This window comes from Gymnodraco acuticeps, unplaced genomic scaffold, assembly GCF_902827175.1.
Source record: "Gymnodraco acuticeps unplaced genomic scaffold, fGymAcu1.1, whole genome shotgun sequence".
NCBI lineage: Eukaryota > Metazoa > Chordata > Actinopteri > Perciformes > Bathydraconidae > Gymnodraco > Gymnodraco acuticeps.
The window spans coordinates 758,444-777,277 of record NW_022990004.1 but is presented as its reverse complement, the minus strand read 5'-3'; the positions used below and the strand labels follow the sequence as shown (position 1 = coordinate 777,277).

Sequence of the window (18,834 nt, the reverse complement as noted above, 5' to 3'; positions counted from 1 at the left end):
ATGGAGTGTGCTCCTACCTAAGTGTGTGTGGCAGGGTGCAATCTTACCTTTGACGCAGGAGAGGAGGGCACAGGTGTCTTTTAAAGGATCCCAATCCAACAGGTGGGATTCAGTTTATTTGAAGAAAAATAGGTCCAAACTAATACAGGGTTTTTACCTTCTCTCTCACAACATTATAATCATCCTAACAAAAAACCGTGCTGTGATCATGTTCAAATGAAACTTTAATTCACAGTCTTACATTTATTACCAAAATGTTTTAATTCCAACTGCCCATTTCAGTTGTGACATTTTAAAATTCTCCCGATAGAATTTAGAGGTATTTCCTCGTAAAAAGACCGGTGACAATAAAAAGCGCATTCAACTTTCCATTCACCCATTTATTCACATCAGTTTCATACCGTTTTTTCCGACACAGACGGCGGATTAACACTCAAAAACCCATACCTGTCCGCAAAATTCGGGGGACCAGATTTTCCCCACAGGTCGCGGTATTTATAAAGGTTCATACACTTTTTCCGACACAGACGGCGGATTAACACTCAAAAACCCATACCTGTCCGCAAAATTCGGGGGACCAGATTTTCCCCACAGGTCGCGGTATTTATAAAGGTTCATACACACATCTCTCATCAAATCATTCCACTCAGCCAACAACCAATAAATTCGAGAGATATTTACCCCGTCTAGAAGGACCTTACCGAGAGCTATTAACCCAGCTCTGAAGCACACAGCCTGCCGGGAGAGAGTCTACCAGGGGTCAACCCCCCTCTCTCTCGCTCTCTCAAAAAACCAGTCTCTTTATGTTAAAAAAACTGGATCCTAAACCCAAAAAAACAAACTCCTCCTCTTCACGTAATTTGTGAAGAACTGCGCATGTCCTATAATGTACAAGGCTGAACATGCCTCAACATGTTCCACAGCTGTTATGGGATAAGACACCCTTTCATATGAGGTAAAAAAGACATGAACTCTCTTTGGCCTCTTAATGTGTCTCCTTAGTGTGAAGCCCCCCCCCCTCTGTGGACTGCTGCCAGAGGAGAGGAAGAAAACTCAACCTAAACATACCACTTTGTTTTGTTTATACTGTAACTATAGAAAACCTAAAATATGAAGCATTTTCATTGTGGGTTATACAAGAATATAATTGATTATATTTGATTATAACTAACTTTCGTTTTTAAGTATTAAACATACTATGCAAACTCACAACAACAGCTACAGTGTAAATATGCAACGAAAGCTTAAGTCCCAGGCTCTTCAAACAATGCAAAATATGAATATATAAATGCAGAAATAAAATAGTGCAAGATTATTTTGCAAGTAATGCAGGAGAAGTTAAATATATATATATGCAAAATAGAATAAGATGAGCTAAAAATAGAATTTAAAATGAAATGCTGTAAGTGAAATAAAGTCCTGCATATTGTAATAATAACTGACATTTATTAATTTAGGATATACCCCTTGACATGAACCATCTCGTTTCAAGGGGGTCCTAACATATAGTACAAAAAGCAAGACAGTAACAAGAAAATAAAAGTCTAAAGATAAATATGTGAGATGCAAACAGATGACTGGTATGAAGGCACGGAGCTCAGGAGTTTAGCAGTCTTAAATGTGAGTTCAGTCGTGTCCAGTGCATGTGGGGCTGCTGTGGTATATCATGTGCAATGATGTATCTGCCACTACAGTTTTTACATTTGTTTCTTTTAATTTGTTGTAGTATTATTATGTATTGTATCTTTTGTAATTCTGGCACAAGAATTCCTTTCAGGATGAATAAAGTCTTATCTTAACATGTCTCTGTTTACCATTATGGTAACTATGTGCCTATTTTCCAATGCAGCCACTCAGTTTATGTACATTAACATAGTACACTATTAGCCACTACCTTTGTGTTAAAACAGTATCATACATTCCTGGAAGACAACTAGTCTGTAAAACAGCATATCATCTGCATAGCACACAGAACAAAGTCTATATAAAGTTCATAAACTAGTATGTTTGAGTGGATTTGGGTAAAGAATATATTTTTGGTGGTTTTGCTCAGGTTCTGCTCCGAAGACTGAGGCCCACGCTTCCTTTCAGGCTGATGTGAAGAAGGCCATCGGAGCAGAGAAGACGGCGCTGCTGCTGCAGGCCATCCAGAGCTACAAGAGGAGCGACTGCTACGAGTCCCTGGTGGGCACCGCCGTGAGCCTGTTCACAGAGAGGGACCAGGACTTCCAGCTGCTAGTCCGTAAGTCCCTTCAAACCAGGATCAGAACAGGTTTATTGCCAAGTGAAATGTGTCTTGTAGTGTATGGTGCAAACATAAACACAGTTAAAGAAGATCAAAAGTAAGAAAAACAACCAAACAATTATAAAACACTATTTACTATTATACGTTAAGATATAGAACATTATTTACATGAAATCTCGATAAACCAAAAAACTACTCACAGTATACTAAGAATAGTACTAAGAATAATAAAATAAAAGATGTGCTGTATGTATTGTTTTGGTAAGTGGAAAGCTGTGTAGATGCTAATAGAATATTCGGAGGGTTGTGCAGAACAATACTTCAGTAAAAACGATATATTGTTTGCATAGTGTGCATTCATGTAACGCATACTGAAATCTAAATCACGGCATAAACTCAATACATTTTGAAGTTTGAAGAAGTTATGAGAAGTCACTTTACACTCACTTTGATCTTTCTTTTCTGAAGGATTTGGCTCGTTTATTCCCCCCCGCCATAAGAAGCAGTACAAAGAGATGTTGCAGGCTCTGACGGGCCAGTCCTCCTCTGCTGAGGTTCCTGCTGTGAGCGAAGACGAGCAAAGACACGGTGAAGAAAAACCCAATCTAGCACCTGAATCAGTGTTTATGTGTTTGTATTACTTCCGTCCTGAGACTTGTTGTACTTTCCTTTTAATGTTAGAGAAAAGCTCAGAAGTCACTGAAATCCATGAGAATGCTCTTCATGGAGGATGTTTGGATAAAGGGATATCTTATCCAGGTTTACATGAGAAGATAAAAGGACAGTTTAGCTAAAAACACCCAGTGTTTCCCCTACCATTGTCTTGGAGGGGCGCTGCACCCCCCCAACAGAACTCCTGAAATTGAAGATGTTTTTTTTTCATATATATATAAAGCGCCAAATCACAACTGAAGTAATACTACGGTCATATTTAATATTGAACAGGTGCTCTTTTATTAATCAAACCAAACGTTGATGTTATTGATCAAATGTATGTGCACGTTTCAGTGTCCACTGCGTTGCTTTGCGCATTCACATTTTCTCCTCTGCTCTGTTTTCCGAAGGGCGGGGCTCCGCTCCCCGCACACACGTGCGCAGACACTACAGTCAGAGACAAGAGCGGAGGAGAGGAGAGAACTATAGAGTGGCGAAGTCACGCCCATCTACTTCCAGTCCATGGGACCTTATTTCGGAAAAATAATGTATTGAAGTCAATGGAGAGAGAAAACGTATCTTTCGATCCCGTTTGAATTGTGCCATGAATTACACATATGATGTTTGTCAATCTTAAAAAATCATTTCCATGTCAAAAAAGTCACGGTTTGTCGTAAAACTGTTGAAATATAAGTCTATGAAAAATACACAACTAGAAAGACTACAAATCCCAGAGTCGCGTAAGTGATGTCACAATTGTTTTTTTCCTCCACTAAGAGATAGCTAAGATCAGCGCCATATAGATATAATCTATCTATATGGCGCTGGCTAAGATAAGATAACTTTAACAAGATGCCTGTGTGCTTAGTACCAGGTTGTTATCATACCAGCAATGGGTCATACGGCCCGTCCACACAGCAGCTTTTGGCGATTTGTCCACCGCTTCCAGCGCGTCTCCGCCCATTGACTTTGAATGGGGATGACGTCACTTTCCCTCGCTTGTTGCCGAACTGCATTGTGGGGGGGCGAGGCGAAGATTTCCAGGATTTCCAGGATGTTCAGGATTTCAAAGTTGAACAATGTTCAACTTTTGAGGCTGAGCTGGAAGCGACAGCCAATCAGATCCGTTTATGCAAATCTGACAGTTCAACCGCTAGCCAATCAAACCGCGTGCAAGCTGGGAGAGCCAGACTGCAGTTCATTCTATATTCCTAACAAAAATGGAGGAGAAGTTAGTTATTGCGGTAGCAAATCACCCGGTTCTTTATGACCAGTCCCTATTTCCTTACAGTACTGGGATACAAACCGGAGGAACCAGGCATGGAGGGAGGTGGCAGAGACAGTGGGTGAAACCGGGATTTTATATCCAGTTTACTTCGTTGCTAGTTTACTTCGTTGCTAGCAAGCATAGACAGTATCATTAGCCAGCATGGAATGTAGCATAAAATAGCACCATAAACATTAATCTCATAAATGTTTAAAGAAATAGTGGAGAAGAACCGGGGTTTTTTGCTTTGTATGTCGGGGGCGGGAGATTCATGTGATTGGTTGTTGGTCGCGAAATCCCCAAGCTTTCAGACACGCCCAGCTCCAAGATTTTCAAGATTTTTGAAAAGCTGCTGTGTGGACGTACCGTTACTCGTTCTTTCGCTTCCCGTCTGATGAAAGGACCAGGAGTGGCTGGATCAAGTTAGCTACCTAGCTAGTAGCTAGCACGTTAGTTAGCATTACAGCCTTGTCATTTGTATTAGCCTTAATATGAAGTAACATTAAGTAACCCAAAATGTTAAACAGTAAGAGTAGTAGTCATATTTCGTGAACCCTTTGAAGAGTACTGTCACACCGGTGTGATCATTCTATAATACACAATTTAAGCCCGGGGGAGAAATGCTAACGCTACATTAGCATCTGCGATGTTTTCTACTTCATGCTATCTGCACAAATGGTTGACATTAAACATTCAAAAGACCAGGCAGTTCAGAGAGAATCAAAGGCAGGCAGGCAGCTTTGCATGACATTCTTCTGGACGTGTTTCCTTGTGGTGATAGTGAGGGTAGTCAATCGTTTTGTTGACAAGACAGTAGTGACGACCATCTTGGTGACGTGTGTTGTTCTGCGAGACCAGAGATGTAGTTCATTCAGCGTTTCACACAAACAAATGTGTTACTTCACAATTTTACGACACTTTTAAATTGACAAACATCATATGTGTAATTCGTGGCACAATTCAAACGGGATCGAAAGATAATCTTTCTCTCTCCATTGACTTCAATACATAATTTTTTCGAAATAAGGTCCCATGGAGGACCACCGGAAGGGGAGGGACTTCGCCACTCTATAAAGTGCAAACAAGTCAAACAAAACCAACACATTCATTATAAATGGAGCCACGTCGAACCCAACCTTAGGAAATTCAGGCAAAAATATCCGTAAATTGTAAACGCACACAGCCTGAGAGAGCGCACCGGTTACAGGGATTGTTATTGTTAGCATCTGGTTAGCTAGCTTCGCTAACGGATATGAGAAGCTTTTTCTATAACAAGGTGGAGAAGAGTTCTCTCCGGTTAGAGAGAGAGAGGCTCAGGTGGGGTAAAGGACTCTCTGAGTGTTTACTTTATATAGTTATTGTTAGTCTAATCTCAGTGGGTCTCAAATGTTTTGGTCACAATTTATATAAACAAGTATTTCCAAGGCACACCTTATATTATTAATATTATACTCATATAAAAAACCCTGAATAAATAAAAACAGGTATGAAATCATTCCAATGTGTACTATAGGACAGTAAAACCAAATACAGTTTAAAAAGGGGAGTCACTAGTAAGATATACATAAATAACACACAACCATGAACGAACCAAAAAAATTTAATAAACAAGTTTAAAATGATTTGTTATTGGTATGTTATTGGTTGAGGTCTTATTCTAACGATTTTTTGATTATTTAAATACATATATCTTTCATCTGGGTGTTGAGAGATGTATCCATAGATCTAGTCCCTCATTTTGCCCTCAAAGTGCACCAAATTGATGCAGTTAAGTCCAATATTTAAAAAAGAAATCTGAGGTCCAGCCCCACTTAAAACATGTATATATATATGTATATATATATCCGTATTTATGTGTACCCCAGCACGGACCGCTTTCATCCAGCCCAGGCAGCACCCCCCCAAAAGCAGTAAACGTTTATTTGGCAGGGACAATGCTCAGTAATGAACACTTAAAACATTCAAATGTATCAAGCGTAACAGTGCCAGATTTAGCTTTGAGCTCATTTCCATCTGCAGTCCCTCACATAAAACATTTAAGAAGATTACATTTCACAAACATAGCAAAGACAAAATACATGATATGCAAAAAGTGCAAAAGAGCAAGAGCAACATACACAAGTATTTATCACATGGTAATACAATATAGCAGCAACGACATATAAAGTGCAAGAGAAGATACAAGAGCTACATAAAGTGCAAGAGGAGATACCCCTGTGTTAAAGTGCATTTAGCGGTGATTGCACGTCTGTTTATTTCTTAACCATTCTTTGAGTTGACCTTTGAACCTATTGAGAGTGGGACAATCCCGTATCTCAGTTGGGAGGCTATTCCACAAAGAGCTGCCTTTAACGGAGAGGACATTTTGTCCAAAAGTGGTCCGTCTGCGGTGGACTTCACAGTCTCCTCTGGTTCAGTCCATGTAAACATTTTTTTTAAAAAGAACATACTTTTAAAAGACTTAAAATTGTCAAAACTCAAGAAATTGTGTTTCTCAAGGATGGTACAGTGGTGGTATGAATGTGGCTTTCTGTCAAACACCTTGATAGCTCTCTTGTACAGCTGTTCTATTGGTTTAAAGCAGGGGTAGGCAAGTAAGTTTAGCTTTGGGCCAATTTTTTGCTGAGCCGCAAGATGGCGGGCCAGAACATAATCAAAGCCTAATTCAAGGAATTGATTTTGGTAAGAGGGCGCAGCGCCCCTGTTCCCTGGTTCAGAAAAAACTCTGATATCGCTGATAAGCCTCCCCATCAACACTCTGATGCACAGTCAGATCCGCTGATTGGTTCACTGATGATATAGGCGCCCAATCCAGAGCCTCTGGCTAGACCCGCCCAAAGAGAGGCTCGTCCTCTCTAGCCCCATTTCAGTCCCAAAGCCAGGGCTTTTATCTGTATTTTAACAGACTTATCTTTTAAATAGAGGTGTATTTATTGTTCTCTTCAAAGTTTATTTTTCTCTGAAATTTTAGGGAGGATGGTCCTCCCTTTCCTCAATGGACGAGCCTCCACTGAGTAAAGTAGAGTTATTAACTAGGTAGCAGTGTTATTTAACATACTTTTATTGTGATAAGTATTGTCAAGTTCTCTGGGTTTTTGGCATTTATTTGAGTGTTTGCCCATTTGAGAGGCTTGAGGGGCAACAGAGGACGCATGGACTACTGGAATCCTTTTTCCTTTTCTTTATTTCAACTTTTCAAGGACACATTAGGATTCTTTCCGGTTGAAAACCTTAAAAAAATTCCAAAGGAAAAAAATAAATCAATTACAGCATGTTTTGCTTTGCAATTTATTTAATATAGTATAACCTAAATGAATCAGTAACCAAGTATTTTTACTCAAACTCAATGTATTTAAGTACTTTAATTGACCTGGTTCCCCCCCAACCACACATTTGCCATATGTGACCCGCTCTATCCAAATCAGTCGAAAGTCGCAACGGCTCATTTAAAAAATAAACGTGGATTTGCGTAAAAAACTATTTTTTCGGGGTTCGGGTGTTTTGTTTGATTTTAAATAAACAAAGTCTTGGCTTTCAGAATATGAAACTTTTATTTCCAAAATCACAGGATAAATACATGTTTGAAGCTTGTAAAGGGAAGAAGGCAGCTCTCACTCGCAATCTGCTCTTCCACAGCGCCGCTTCCCCTCCCTCCACTGAACTTATGAATGTAAGAGTATAGTAATCATAAATAACACGGCAGGGTCCGTTACAGTTTGTTTTCATCTGATTTCAAATAAACAAAGTCTTGGCTTTCAGAATATTAAACTTGTTTCGGCAAATTCAGATGATAAATACAGCTTTCAAGCTTCTGCATAATTACAAGCGGAGAACGGAGTAATTTAACGTCACAGCAGGCATAACAACAGCCGGTGTTTCTCGTGAGGGTTTTCCCCGGGAAACAAACACAATACACACAAACGCAAAATTACACAAACACACACACGTATACACACACACACACTCGCGAGCTTCCCCCAGACCAGTAATCCAAAAGCAGTAATGTCACTCTACAAAGCTCTAAAGAGAAAAGTTGACGGTGAAAACAGGGCATTTAAAGAGGACTGGACAGCGAACTATGCGTTCATCCTACCTGGTTTCATCAATGCAAAGCTGTTGTGTCTTATCTGCAATGAAGTTGTGGCTGCTTGCAAAGAATACAATATTAAGCGGCACCACGAGACGAAGCATGACACTTTCAAAGTGGCCTTTCCACCCAAGATAGAGGCACGAAAGCGCAAGATTGAAGCACTGACAGCAGGTTATGCGCACAGCAGCAGGATCCTGGTGCGAGGCCTCACAGCCCAACAGAAAGTGACAACTGCATCCCTAAAGACATATCCACTGGCAGGCTCCTCCATTTCAGTGCACTAAAATCACAGGCACTGGGACAAGTGACAGAGCTGATGGTGGACTTCATCAAGCAGCTACGGGCCAACTTCACGTCAAGGTTTGAGGACTACTCCATCCCAAAAGACATCATTGCCTTTGTACGCGATCCTCTCACAGTCCGATCAAGTGGAGACTTCACCTCCCAGGCGAAACAAATGATCCCTTCCTTAGACGAGGCTGCATTAGAAATGGAGCTAATTGATTTTCAACCAAGCTCCCTGGTCAGCGGAGATGGGGTCGTTACTCAAAAAAAGTAATACATTACTTTACTTCGTTACTCTCTACATAAACGCGTTACTTTACTCGTTACTTTACTCGACATCCTCACTCTGGATTCGGAGGTCCTCCTTAGCTATTAGCTTCACGTTAGCATGTTGTCTTTGCAGGTGCTTGTTGAGGTTTGACGTTGTGTTTGCAGCAGTGGATAAAAGCTTCTGGCCTGGACACAGTTTGCACCTCACCGTCACATTCCTGTCCTTTCTTCTGACGACCTCAAAATAATGGGCATACCTCCACCCCTCGAAAGTTATTGCTGTTGACTCAGCCATGTTGACGCACTGCATGTGCGCAAATGTTACGTAAATATAAACCTGCGGCGGAAATCCCTCTTGTCTGTCAAAGGGAGAATCTAGTCATTCTTTATGTTAGTAGGCTAACTGTAGTGTGTGATTACTGATTTTATAAAAGTAACAAAGTAACGCGTGTCGGGCAATGTTAGTAACTGTAGTGTGATTACTGAATTATAAAAGTAACGCGTTACATTACTCCGTTACCGACAAAAGTAATATTATTACAGTAACTTACTTTGTAACGCGTTACTCCCAACTCTGCCGGTCAGCGATGCGCTCAGAAGTGCGGAGTCTGTGAGTGCCTTTTGGGTGGCAAGCTCAGAGGAGTATAGCACGATCAAGAGACTCACATTTTATGTGCCCACAATGTTCCCTTCCACCTATACATGCGAGTCGTCCTTTTCTTCAATAAATGCGATAAAGAGAGGAATCGATTAAAAACCTCGAGAACTGCCTCGAAAATAGCGACCGATGGGAGATGTCAGTTTTCACATTAATTATATTTTTTATATTTTTGAATGAATGGCTCATTGTAATTATTATCCCTAATGTAGCGTGTTTGCTCTGTCCAGGGTGTCCGTGGGGTCTTAAAAAGTATTAAAAGTTGATAAATCAATTTAGCGAAAATTAAGGCTATTAAAAAGTATTAAACGGCATTTTCCAAAGTATTAAGAAGGTCCACAGCAACGACAACATGAAACACCCTTTAATTTACTGAAACAACATGTCGGGAAACCCCTTCAAGGTGGCCCCATGCATAGCGTGCCATAAAATGCTGCTTCTTATTTTAAGTTTTGTTTCCTTGCTCCGCTCTGTGGGGGGGGGGGGGGGGGGTTGTTATCTGCTGGTGGACTACCTGAGAGATATGCAGCAGGAGAACACGACGTCCACCGCGGAGAATAAACAGAAGGGCAACCATGACAACCATGCTCCGGGGTCTTCTTCGCTGCTTTTGGTGTATTTTGTGGCGGCAGCAGCGCCACTTACAGGCCTGGCATATGTACTACAGCGTTTCCAGCATTTCCAGCGGTCTAGTGTGAACGGACACGTTAATGAATCGAATGCGTGTGAACGGAAGACTTTTTTGCGTTTGCGTATGCGTTTTACTGTATGCGTCCTCGTGGGGCCGGGGTCTAAGCCAAACTACATCCGGTCACAGAGATCTGCTATTTTAAAGTAAGGTCAACACATATCGACCCTAAATATAGTCTATATTAAGAACGAGAAAAGTCTTAACATATATATCGTTTTTTGTAAACATATGACAAATGTGTGAGGGTGATGACGTCAGAGCATCGTCCTATGTGCCGGGCTTAGCCCCGGACAGCCCCAGCCCAATTTTTTATTTGTGAGGGAGCTCCTATATGGCATTACCCTGCTGAAGCTCACCAAAGTTTAATATATTTCATAGTTCAAAGTTTTGTCTATTGTTTTGTTTATTGGTCAAATACTGGTTTCTAATGGTTTCTGAGGAGTTTGACTGGAATGAAAGAGCACAGAGTACAGAAGCAACAAAGCAGCATACTGCATTAAACCTGACCTTCACAGAGAGGTTGAAGTTCATGTGGAGAGGAGGCTTCAGTAGTCTGTCTGCACTCTGTTTAGTTGTGCTATCTTACAATCAATATAGTAAATGTGAGGTAAAGTGTGTCGCCAATGTAACCGGTTAGAACTCGAAGTTGCGATGAGGTCTTAAAATGTATGGAAAGGGTCTTAAAAAAGGTCTTAAAAGGTATTACATTTGACTTCAGGATTCCTGCATATACCCTGTCTGTCGTTTCAGGAGCATATGCACCACCACTCCTCGCCCTCCATGATCAAGCGCCAATTTTGTTGTCAATGTTTTGACTGAACTTTGTTACTGTTAACATATAAGTAAACATTACGTTTGAATGATTTAGTGAGCTGGTGTTATTTTTTTCAAACCACACACCGAATGTTGGCTATTTCAGCACCACGTGCTGTGCACCTATTGATCCACTATCAGCATCAGTGCACCCCGCTGCCTGATTGTTCACTCTCAACATGGATCTTCAGGTGTAGGTAGATTCTCCATTCGGACATTATAGCCTATATGTAAGACTGTCGGTCCGATGCTGTAAAAAAAAAAAAACTCATATTTTATTTTTTATTCTCAAAATTATGGGCCAAATATTATCGCTGGCGGGCAAACAATGGCCCGTGGGCCACCTGTTGCCGACCCATGGTTTCAGGTTAGTGGCACAAGCAAACGACCTGTTTGTAAAACAGTATTCAATGTGGGATAGAATCATGCAGTGCAGGTATGACTTTGCAGCATTGACAGTTAAGAAAGGTCTGATTTGTTTAAAATGTTGCAAGTTGAATTTAATGGTATTGGATACTTTCTTGATATGTTTCTTAAAAGTCAAGTTCGAGTCCATTATGACTCCAAGATACTTGAAGTGGGAGAATAGTTCTATTTCTGCTCCGCAAGGCAAGGCAAGGCAAGTTTATTTATATAGCACTTTTCAACACAAGGCAATTCAAAGTGCTTTACAAAAAATGAAAGACATTAAGAAAAAGGCATTTAAAATCAGTCATTAAAAAGAAAAGCTAATAAAATAAACATTAAAAGAAAAAGTACATGGATAAAAGTTACAGTGCAGTCTAAGATGTGAATAGTTCAATTAAAAGCAGCGACAAAAAGAAAAGTCTTCAGCCTGGATTTAAAAGTAGTAAGAGTTGCAGCGGACCTGCAGGTTTCTGGGAGTTTGTTCCAGATATTTGGAGCATAATAACTGAACGCTGCTTCTCCATGTTTAGTTCTGACTCTGGGGACAGAAAGCTGACCAGTCCCTGAAGACCTGAGAGATCTGGATGGTTCATAATTTAGCAGGAGGTCAGAAATGTATTTTGGGCCTAAACCATTCAGTGCTTTATAAACCAGCAGCAGTATTTTTGAAATCTATTCTTTGACACACAGGAAGCCAGTGTAAAGAGTTCAGAACAGGAGTGATGTGATCCACTTTCTAACGACCCGTCTACACTACAGGCATCAAAAAATCTTGAAGCTGGGTGTGTCTGAAGCTTGGCGATTTTTTGCGAACAACGCCACCAACAACCAATCACATGAATCTCCCGCCCCCGGCATACAAAGCAATAGCAATGTTAAAACGAAGTAAACTGGATATAAAATCCCCAAACAGGCGAAAACCTACCAGTTTCACCCACTGTCTCTGCCTCCTCCCTCCATGCCTGGTTCCTCCGGTTTGTATCCCGGTAAATAGTTCTGGTCGTAAAGAACCGGGTGATTTGCTACCGTAATTTCTCGTTTGGAATATGAGGAAATGAACTGCGGTCTGGCTCTCCCAGCTTGCACGCGGTTTGATTGGCTAGCGCTTGTACTGGCGGGAATTGCAAAAACAGGATTTGATTGGCTGACGCCAGCTTCGAGCAAGCATCGAGCCTCAAAAGTTGAACATTGTTCAACTTTTGACGCCGATAGACGCTCGCGATGCTTGCAACGCCTTGCCATGCTACCCACAATGCAGTTCGGCGAAGTTTGAAAATATCCTACGTCACCCCATTCAAATGAATGGGCGAAGCGTTGAAAGCATTTTTTGACGCCTGTAGTGTAGACGGGCCGTTAGTGTTAGTGAGGACTCGAGCAGCGGCGTTCTGAATCAGCTGCAGCTTCCTAATAGATTTTTTAGTGAGACCTGTGAAGACACCATTACAGTAGTCCAGTCTACTGAAGATAAAAGCATGGACAAGTTTTTCCAAATCCTGTTGTGACATTAGTCTTTTAATCCTAGATATGTTCTTTAGGTGATAGTAGGCTGATTTAGTAACAGTTTTAATGTGACTGTTGAAACTCAGGTCAGAGTCCATGACTACACCTAGATTTCTGGCTTTATCTGTTGTTTTGAACATTGCACACTGAAGCTCAGCGCTAACTTTTATACGTTCTGCCTTGGCTCCAAAAACCATTACCTCAGTTTTATCTTTGTTTAATTGAACTAGTCTCACGATTCGATTCGATTACAATTATCCTGTCAACGATTCGATTCAATTCGATATCCCGATGCATCACGATTCATACCAATGCGTTGCATCCTCAATTTTCTATATTACTGCACATGGCTTATTTTTCATCAATGCATACATGCAGTAAATACATATGAACTCTCTTTTTATTATTTAGAAAGTGCTTCAGAAATCAATAACATAAATGTCTTGACATTCATTTATAAACCAAAATAAATGAATTGTATAGGTCTAGCCTCCCTATATCTGTGTGTGTTCCATCCTCAAAAACAAAAAACTAATGCTTCTGCAGTCTAGCTGCAGCTTCTAGCAACGGTCTTCTGTTAAAAAAAGGACACTGAATGTCCTGAATGTGGCATCACACACAGGACTTGAGTCTGAACACAGCAGACAACAGGAGTATTTACAACAGCATATAACAACTAAAATACTGCATGTGGGTGCACACTTACATCCCATGAATGTATTAGACTAAGTTAGCTTCATTATATCTCAGTGATTAAGTGAATAATAAAGTTTCTATCGAGTCACTATCAGCCTGTCACTCATTATTTTCAGGGAGGGGGCGGGGTTTGGAGGAACAGAGGAGACGGTGATCGCGGAAGCTTTTTTCCTCCTGCCTTCACAAACTTTACACACGTATATATCGTCTGAAAATTGCTAGAGGACATTCATACTCTGCAATCCAAGACTTAATTAAATCCACCAAAAACCTGACATGATTTTAACGCGATTATTTTTTTAAAACATAAATCCCTGTGCCGCAGCGACACGGAGTGATTCAGAGCGGGTCCTTCTGCTGTTGGTTCTGGACTGGTGTTCTTGTGTTGGTGGATAAAGCCGACTGCTCCGTGTTTGGTGTTGCTGTGCCGCTGTCACGTCTGTTCCCTGATCTCTGCGTCACCGACCGATTTGATATTAAAGTGACAGAAAAAAATCAGGAAGCAACGTTACTACGCTATAACCGATTATCTTCCGTCACTGCATCGAGACCGAATCGTCCACGTCCGCATCGCAATGCATCGTAGAAACGATTATTTTCAACACCCCTATCGTCTACTGAACATCATACATACTGTTTTTTTTTACGTTTAACTGTAAGCATATGTTGTTCAGCCAGTGTTGAACCTTGCCCAATGCATTTGAAAGACAAGATGAGATCATTTCAGTGTTTTTCCCGTGTACAAAGATGACCGCATCATCGGCATACATTTGCACATTCAACTCAGGACATGCATTGGGTGGAGTGGAGCGAAACCTTTGTCTAAATGTTTGGTGATTAGTTTTGACACACATTTCTCAGCTACCTTAGAGACACAGGGGAGGATGCTGATTGGTCTGTAGTTGGACATCATTGCCTTATCCCCAGATTTAAAGATCGGTGTCACCGTGGCCACCTTCCAGGATGATGGGACTTCCCTTGTGCTGATAGATTGATTCACTAGCATAGTAATTGGTTTTATTAGACCGTCAATATGTGTTTTTATAAAGTTGGTGTCTAAATCATCTGCATCCCTAGCCTTAGAACCTCTTAACCCTGAGATTATATTTTTTACCTCCACCTCTGTGATTTCCTCAAGGTCAAAAACGGGGTGTATCCACAGTCCGGCTAGGTGAGACCTCAGATGGCGGGAAGAGCTTTGTGATGTCCGGAGCACTATTTAAGAAATACTCATTGAGAGAGCTGGCCAACACTGCAGGGTCTTTTATCAGGGCATCATTGTTTTTTTATTCTAGAGCATTATTTTCCTGTTTCTTATGTTTACCTAATAGTTTATTTAAGGTTTGCCAAACTTTTTTACTGTTACCTTTCACACCTTCAATTACATTGATGAAGAAGTTTGCTTTGGCCTGTCTTATTGTTTGTGTTACTTTGTTACCAGCATGAGTGAATTTCTGTCTAACAGTGGATAGTCCGGATTTCAAGCTCTGCTTTAATAGTTGGTCTCTAGATTTCATGAGATTCCTGCATTGTAGATTCAGCCAGGGAAGATGATGTTCCTTCCTATCCCTAAGGCACCCTCTCCTTGAGAAGGAAGACATTGTATCATTCATTTTAGATATAAACAAATCACTGTTTTCACCAATATCTTCAGAGGACAGTGTCCCCCCAATCAATCATTTTCACTGCATCCATAAAACGTTGTTGCAGATTTTTGGGGATGATCCGAGAACCCAAGGCAAGGGTTTTAGGTGTGGCCATGAACCTTTTTTTTGTGAGTTTCCTGGTAAAAAAATTATGCGATTATGGTCAGGAATGTGTAGGTTTGAACTATTCTGTCAGCTTTGTTAGTAAATACTAAATCTATCATAGTCTTGGAAGTTTGAGTTGTTCTAGTCGGTTGATCCTTTAGTTGTATTAAGTTGTGATTATCCGTGATCCGTTTTAAGTTCTTTCTATTTTGTTAGTCATTCCAGTTGATGTTAAAGTCTCCTACAATGATTAGCTCTTTGTTGGAGTCACAGGAATTCAGCATGAGTTTTACCTGGTCATAGAAATCCATCTTAGCCGTGGGTTGTCGATACAGGCAAATCATGATGAGGGACATTTCCTCAGATAGTTTGATTTCCACACCAACACAATCAAAATCAACATTAGCTGGAAGAGCAATCTCCCTACAAGTAAAGGTATTCCTCACATAAAGCAACACACCCCCTCCTTTTCCCTTCAGTCTGTCCTTCCTAAACACATTATATCCTGACATACATACAATAGAAGATGGTGACGACTGTTTTAGCCAAGATTCAGATATTCCCAAACAGTCAATATTGGACTCAAGGAGGAGATGTTCTAGCTGTTCATGTTTGTTGCAGATGCTGCGGAAATGTAAATGTCCACTGAATAGTCCCTTCGGCTTGCACCGAGGATCCCACACTATTTTTGCTTGATTCACTGTTTGAAACATTTTTGTGTTTCAAACCTAGGGGAAGCACTGACACCATTGAAATTCCACTGTCTTCATCACACCTAGAACAATGACAGAGTCCTTCAAACCAGAAGCTGGTATGGATACTAGCATACTATAGGATCTAAGACATTTTACTCGCTTGTGTTCTCTTTAGCAACAATTATAGTAATAACAATTCATTAGCCTAGGGTTCACCAAGACCTAAGCTACAGTGTGTGTGTTGTGAACATAAAGATACATGTCACAGTGTGGCTCAGTGGTGTGTTTGAATAGTTTGGTGACAACAATGGAGTTCTATGGCCCAGAGGAAGAAGATACATCAGGCTATAGACCGCCTGAGTGTCTGTGGACAGATTTTGTGTCAGTAATAGCCAAACAACCTTGAACAATGACACAAAAAAGAAAGGTTCTCCTGACGCCATCTCCACCTGCTGCTACACCCTCTCTACATTCGTTGTCAAGTTTTCGTCCATGCTTTCTACATCTTTATTTGTGTCTTTGTTTTTTTTCATATTATTTGTATTCACGAAAAGATAAATATATAATAATCCAGGACTAACTGTATTATTTAAAGCGATGGTTCCCAAGTGTTCTCCTTCCTAGTAAGTCAACTGGTGACTCATGAGGAGTAGTGTTCTTTCATGTCTTTGGTTGTCTGCATACTTGTCTCATGCAGGCGGAGGCTGGGTAACAGAGAGAATACAGATGTGCAGGTCTTCACTGTGCACTTATCCTCTGAGGTTGCAATGTTTTTTGAATTATTTTAAATAATGATTACACTTTAAAAAGAATAGTGTAATTTACATAAGATGTAAGCCATTTGTATATTTAAAAAACAAAAAATGGTCAGGATGAATTTTTGGGGACCTGTCGGTTAATAAACTGTTCTTTGAAGACAGAGTAGAATTATTTGGGATTGAGTGATCTGATGGTGGATCAGTGCAGATGGTGTGCAGTGTGTCAGTGAGCCTGGCTCTGATGTGCTGCTCTGGGTACGGTCTCCGCCTGCATCGCCTCTTTTACAACATCACTGTAAGTTGGACATGTTGACGGCCAACTCCTCAGGTGATGTTGATGGTTTTTTCAGTTCACTTCCCAGAGACACAACAATGGTGTTATCATTTACAGGAATAGAAGTGTCGACATGAATATTAGACATGTGTGAGTTTAAAATATAATAAAATACATTACATCAGACTTACACCTTTTACTTTTTTTTTCAGCTTCATCTTCCCCACCTCTCAAGACCCAAAGCAAGATTTCCAGTTTTTTCTCCAGCAGCCAAAGAAAGTAGAATGTGAGTCACAGCAACATTGTGTATGTATTTCAAACTGGCCAAAAAAGCAGACCACTGATAACATGTGAATGTGTACAAATCTGTAAAGCTGAACAGACTGTTTGATAATAGAATAATGTCAAGAAAATGTAGTATTTGTTTTCTTTTTATATTTGTTGTTTTATAAGATAATAAAATTCATGAAATTACAGGAGCCTCAAAGGTCCTCTGTAACAGCAGTGCTGCAATGAACCCTGCTCCATACAAACTACCCGTGATGTGGGGGGGGGGGGGTGGTATATCATTCTGGGACAGCAGGCCGTTTTACTCCTTTGGTAAATCCTGCCATGACAGAATGCATAAAACAGACAACTGAAAATGAACACATTAACTGAATGGTATTTATTCATTATTATTCTATGAACGTTGCACTTGTTGGTGGCCTTATTCGGAATAGTCCGTCCAAGGCGGTCGTCTAGGGCGCCAGATCTGGGGTGGGGGGGGGGGGGGTTAACGGGGGTTAACCCTAACCCTAACAGCTCTGGGAGGGAAAACATTTTTTTGTAACAACATTCATAATTAAGTAAATGTAACACCCTTTTCACCCCGGTTACACGTTTCATTTGCCCTGTACGATGGGCGCTGTAAGTGATGAAAGTGGGGGATGTTGGCTTATCTGGCACCCGCTGCTCACAACCAAAGTGCGAGCGAGCGTGGGAACGAGAGAGAGGGCGCGCCACATCGGTGATTGTTGTTGTTAGCATCTGGTGGATATAAGAAGATGTTTCTACAAGAAGGTGGAGGGAGAGTCCTCTTCTGTCAGACTGAGAGGCTCAGTGAGGTAAGTGACTCTGAGTGTTTAGATAGTTCACTTTAGTCTAAGTTATCTCAGTGGTCGTCAAACGTTTTGATCACAATTTATGTAAACAAATATTTCCAAGGCACTCCTTTACAATTATTAGGGTAAATAAAAACAGGTTTGAAATCATTCCAGTATATACTATAGGACAGTAAACCAAAAATATCGTTTAAAGTTGGAGATTAAAAAAAAAGCATAAATAAATGTTAACTACGTAACATAAGACATAAATGAACAACAAAAATAAAGTTTAGTTGGCTATGGTAGGTTATTGGTTATGTTCACATACTTATTTGATTATTAAAATGTAAATCGATCTTTTTCATATGGGTGTTTAGAGTTGTACTTCCTAGATCAAATATCTAGTAATTGTGTGCTCAAAGTGCACCAGATTGAAGCATTTTACTTTAAAATTACCCCCGGACACCCCTAGAGGATGTGACGTGAAGGAGGCATTACAACAGCAAATGGATCATCTGCAAAGCTTCTGTCAGATCTGGGCCCTGACAGTTAATCTGGAAAAGACCAGGATTATGGTCTTCCAGAAACGACCCAGGGGTCGGGGAAACCCACACCGGCTCTTACTGGGCTCCACTGACATAGAACACACACAGCTACACATATTTGGGACTCAAAATTACTTCGACAGGAAATT

General features: G+C 40.6%; 1 protein-coding gene across 5 annotated transcripts in view; it reads left to right on the top strand.

Moving 5' to 3' along the window:
- rtel1 (regulator of telomere elongation helicase 1) overlaps positions 1-2,190 on the top strand; it is a 53,167-nt gene extending 50,977 nt beyond the window's left edge. For 4 of the 5 annotated variants that reach the window (XM_034213006.1, XM_034213005.1, XM_034213004.1 and 1 more), the window contains one exon: positions 2,054-2,181. Coding sequence is in view for 1 of the 5 variants with exons in the window: in XM_034213007.1 (XP_034068898.1) it covers positions 2,054-2,072 (19 nt within the window). In the remaining 4 variants the exon portion in view is untranslated. Of the gene's footprint in view, positions 1-2,053 lie in introns of all 5 variants that reach the window. The other variant, XM_034213007.1, reaches the window with a different exon arrangement.
- Positions 2,191-18,834: the final 16,644 nt, after the last annotated feature.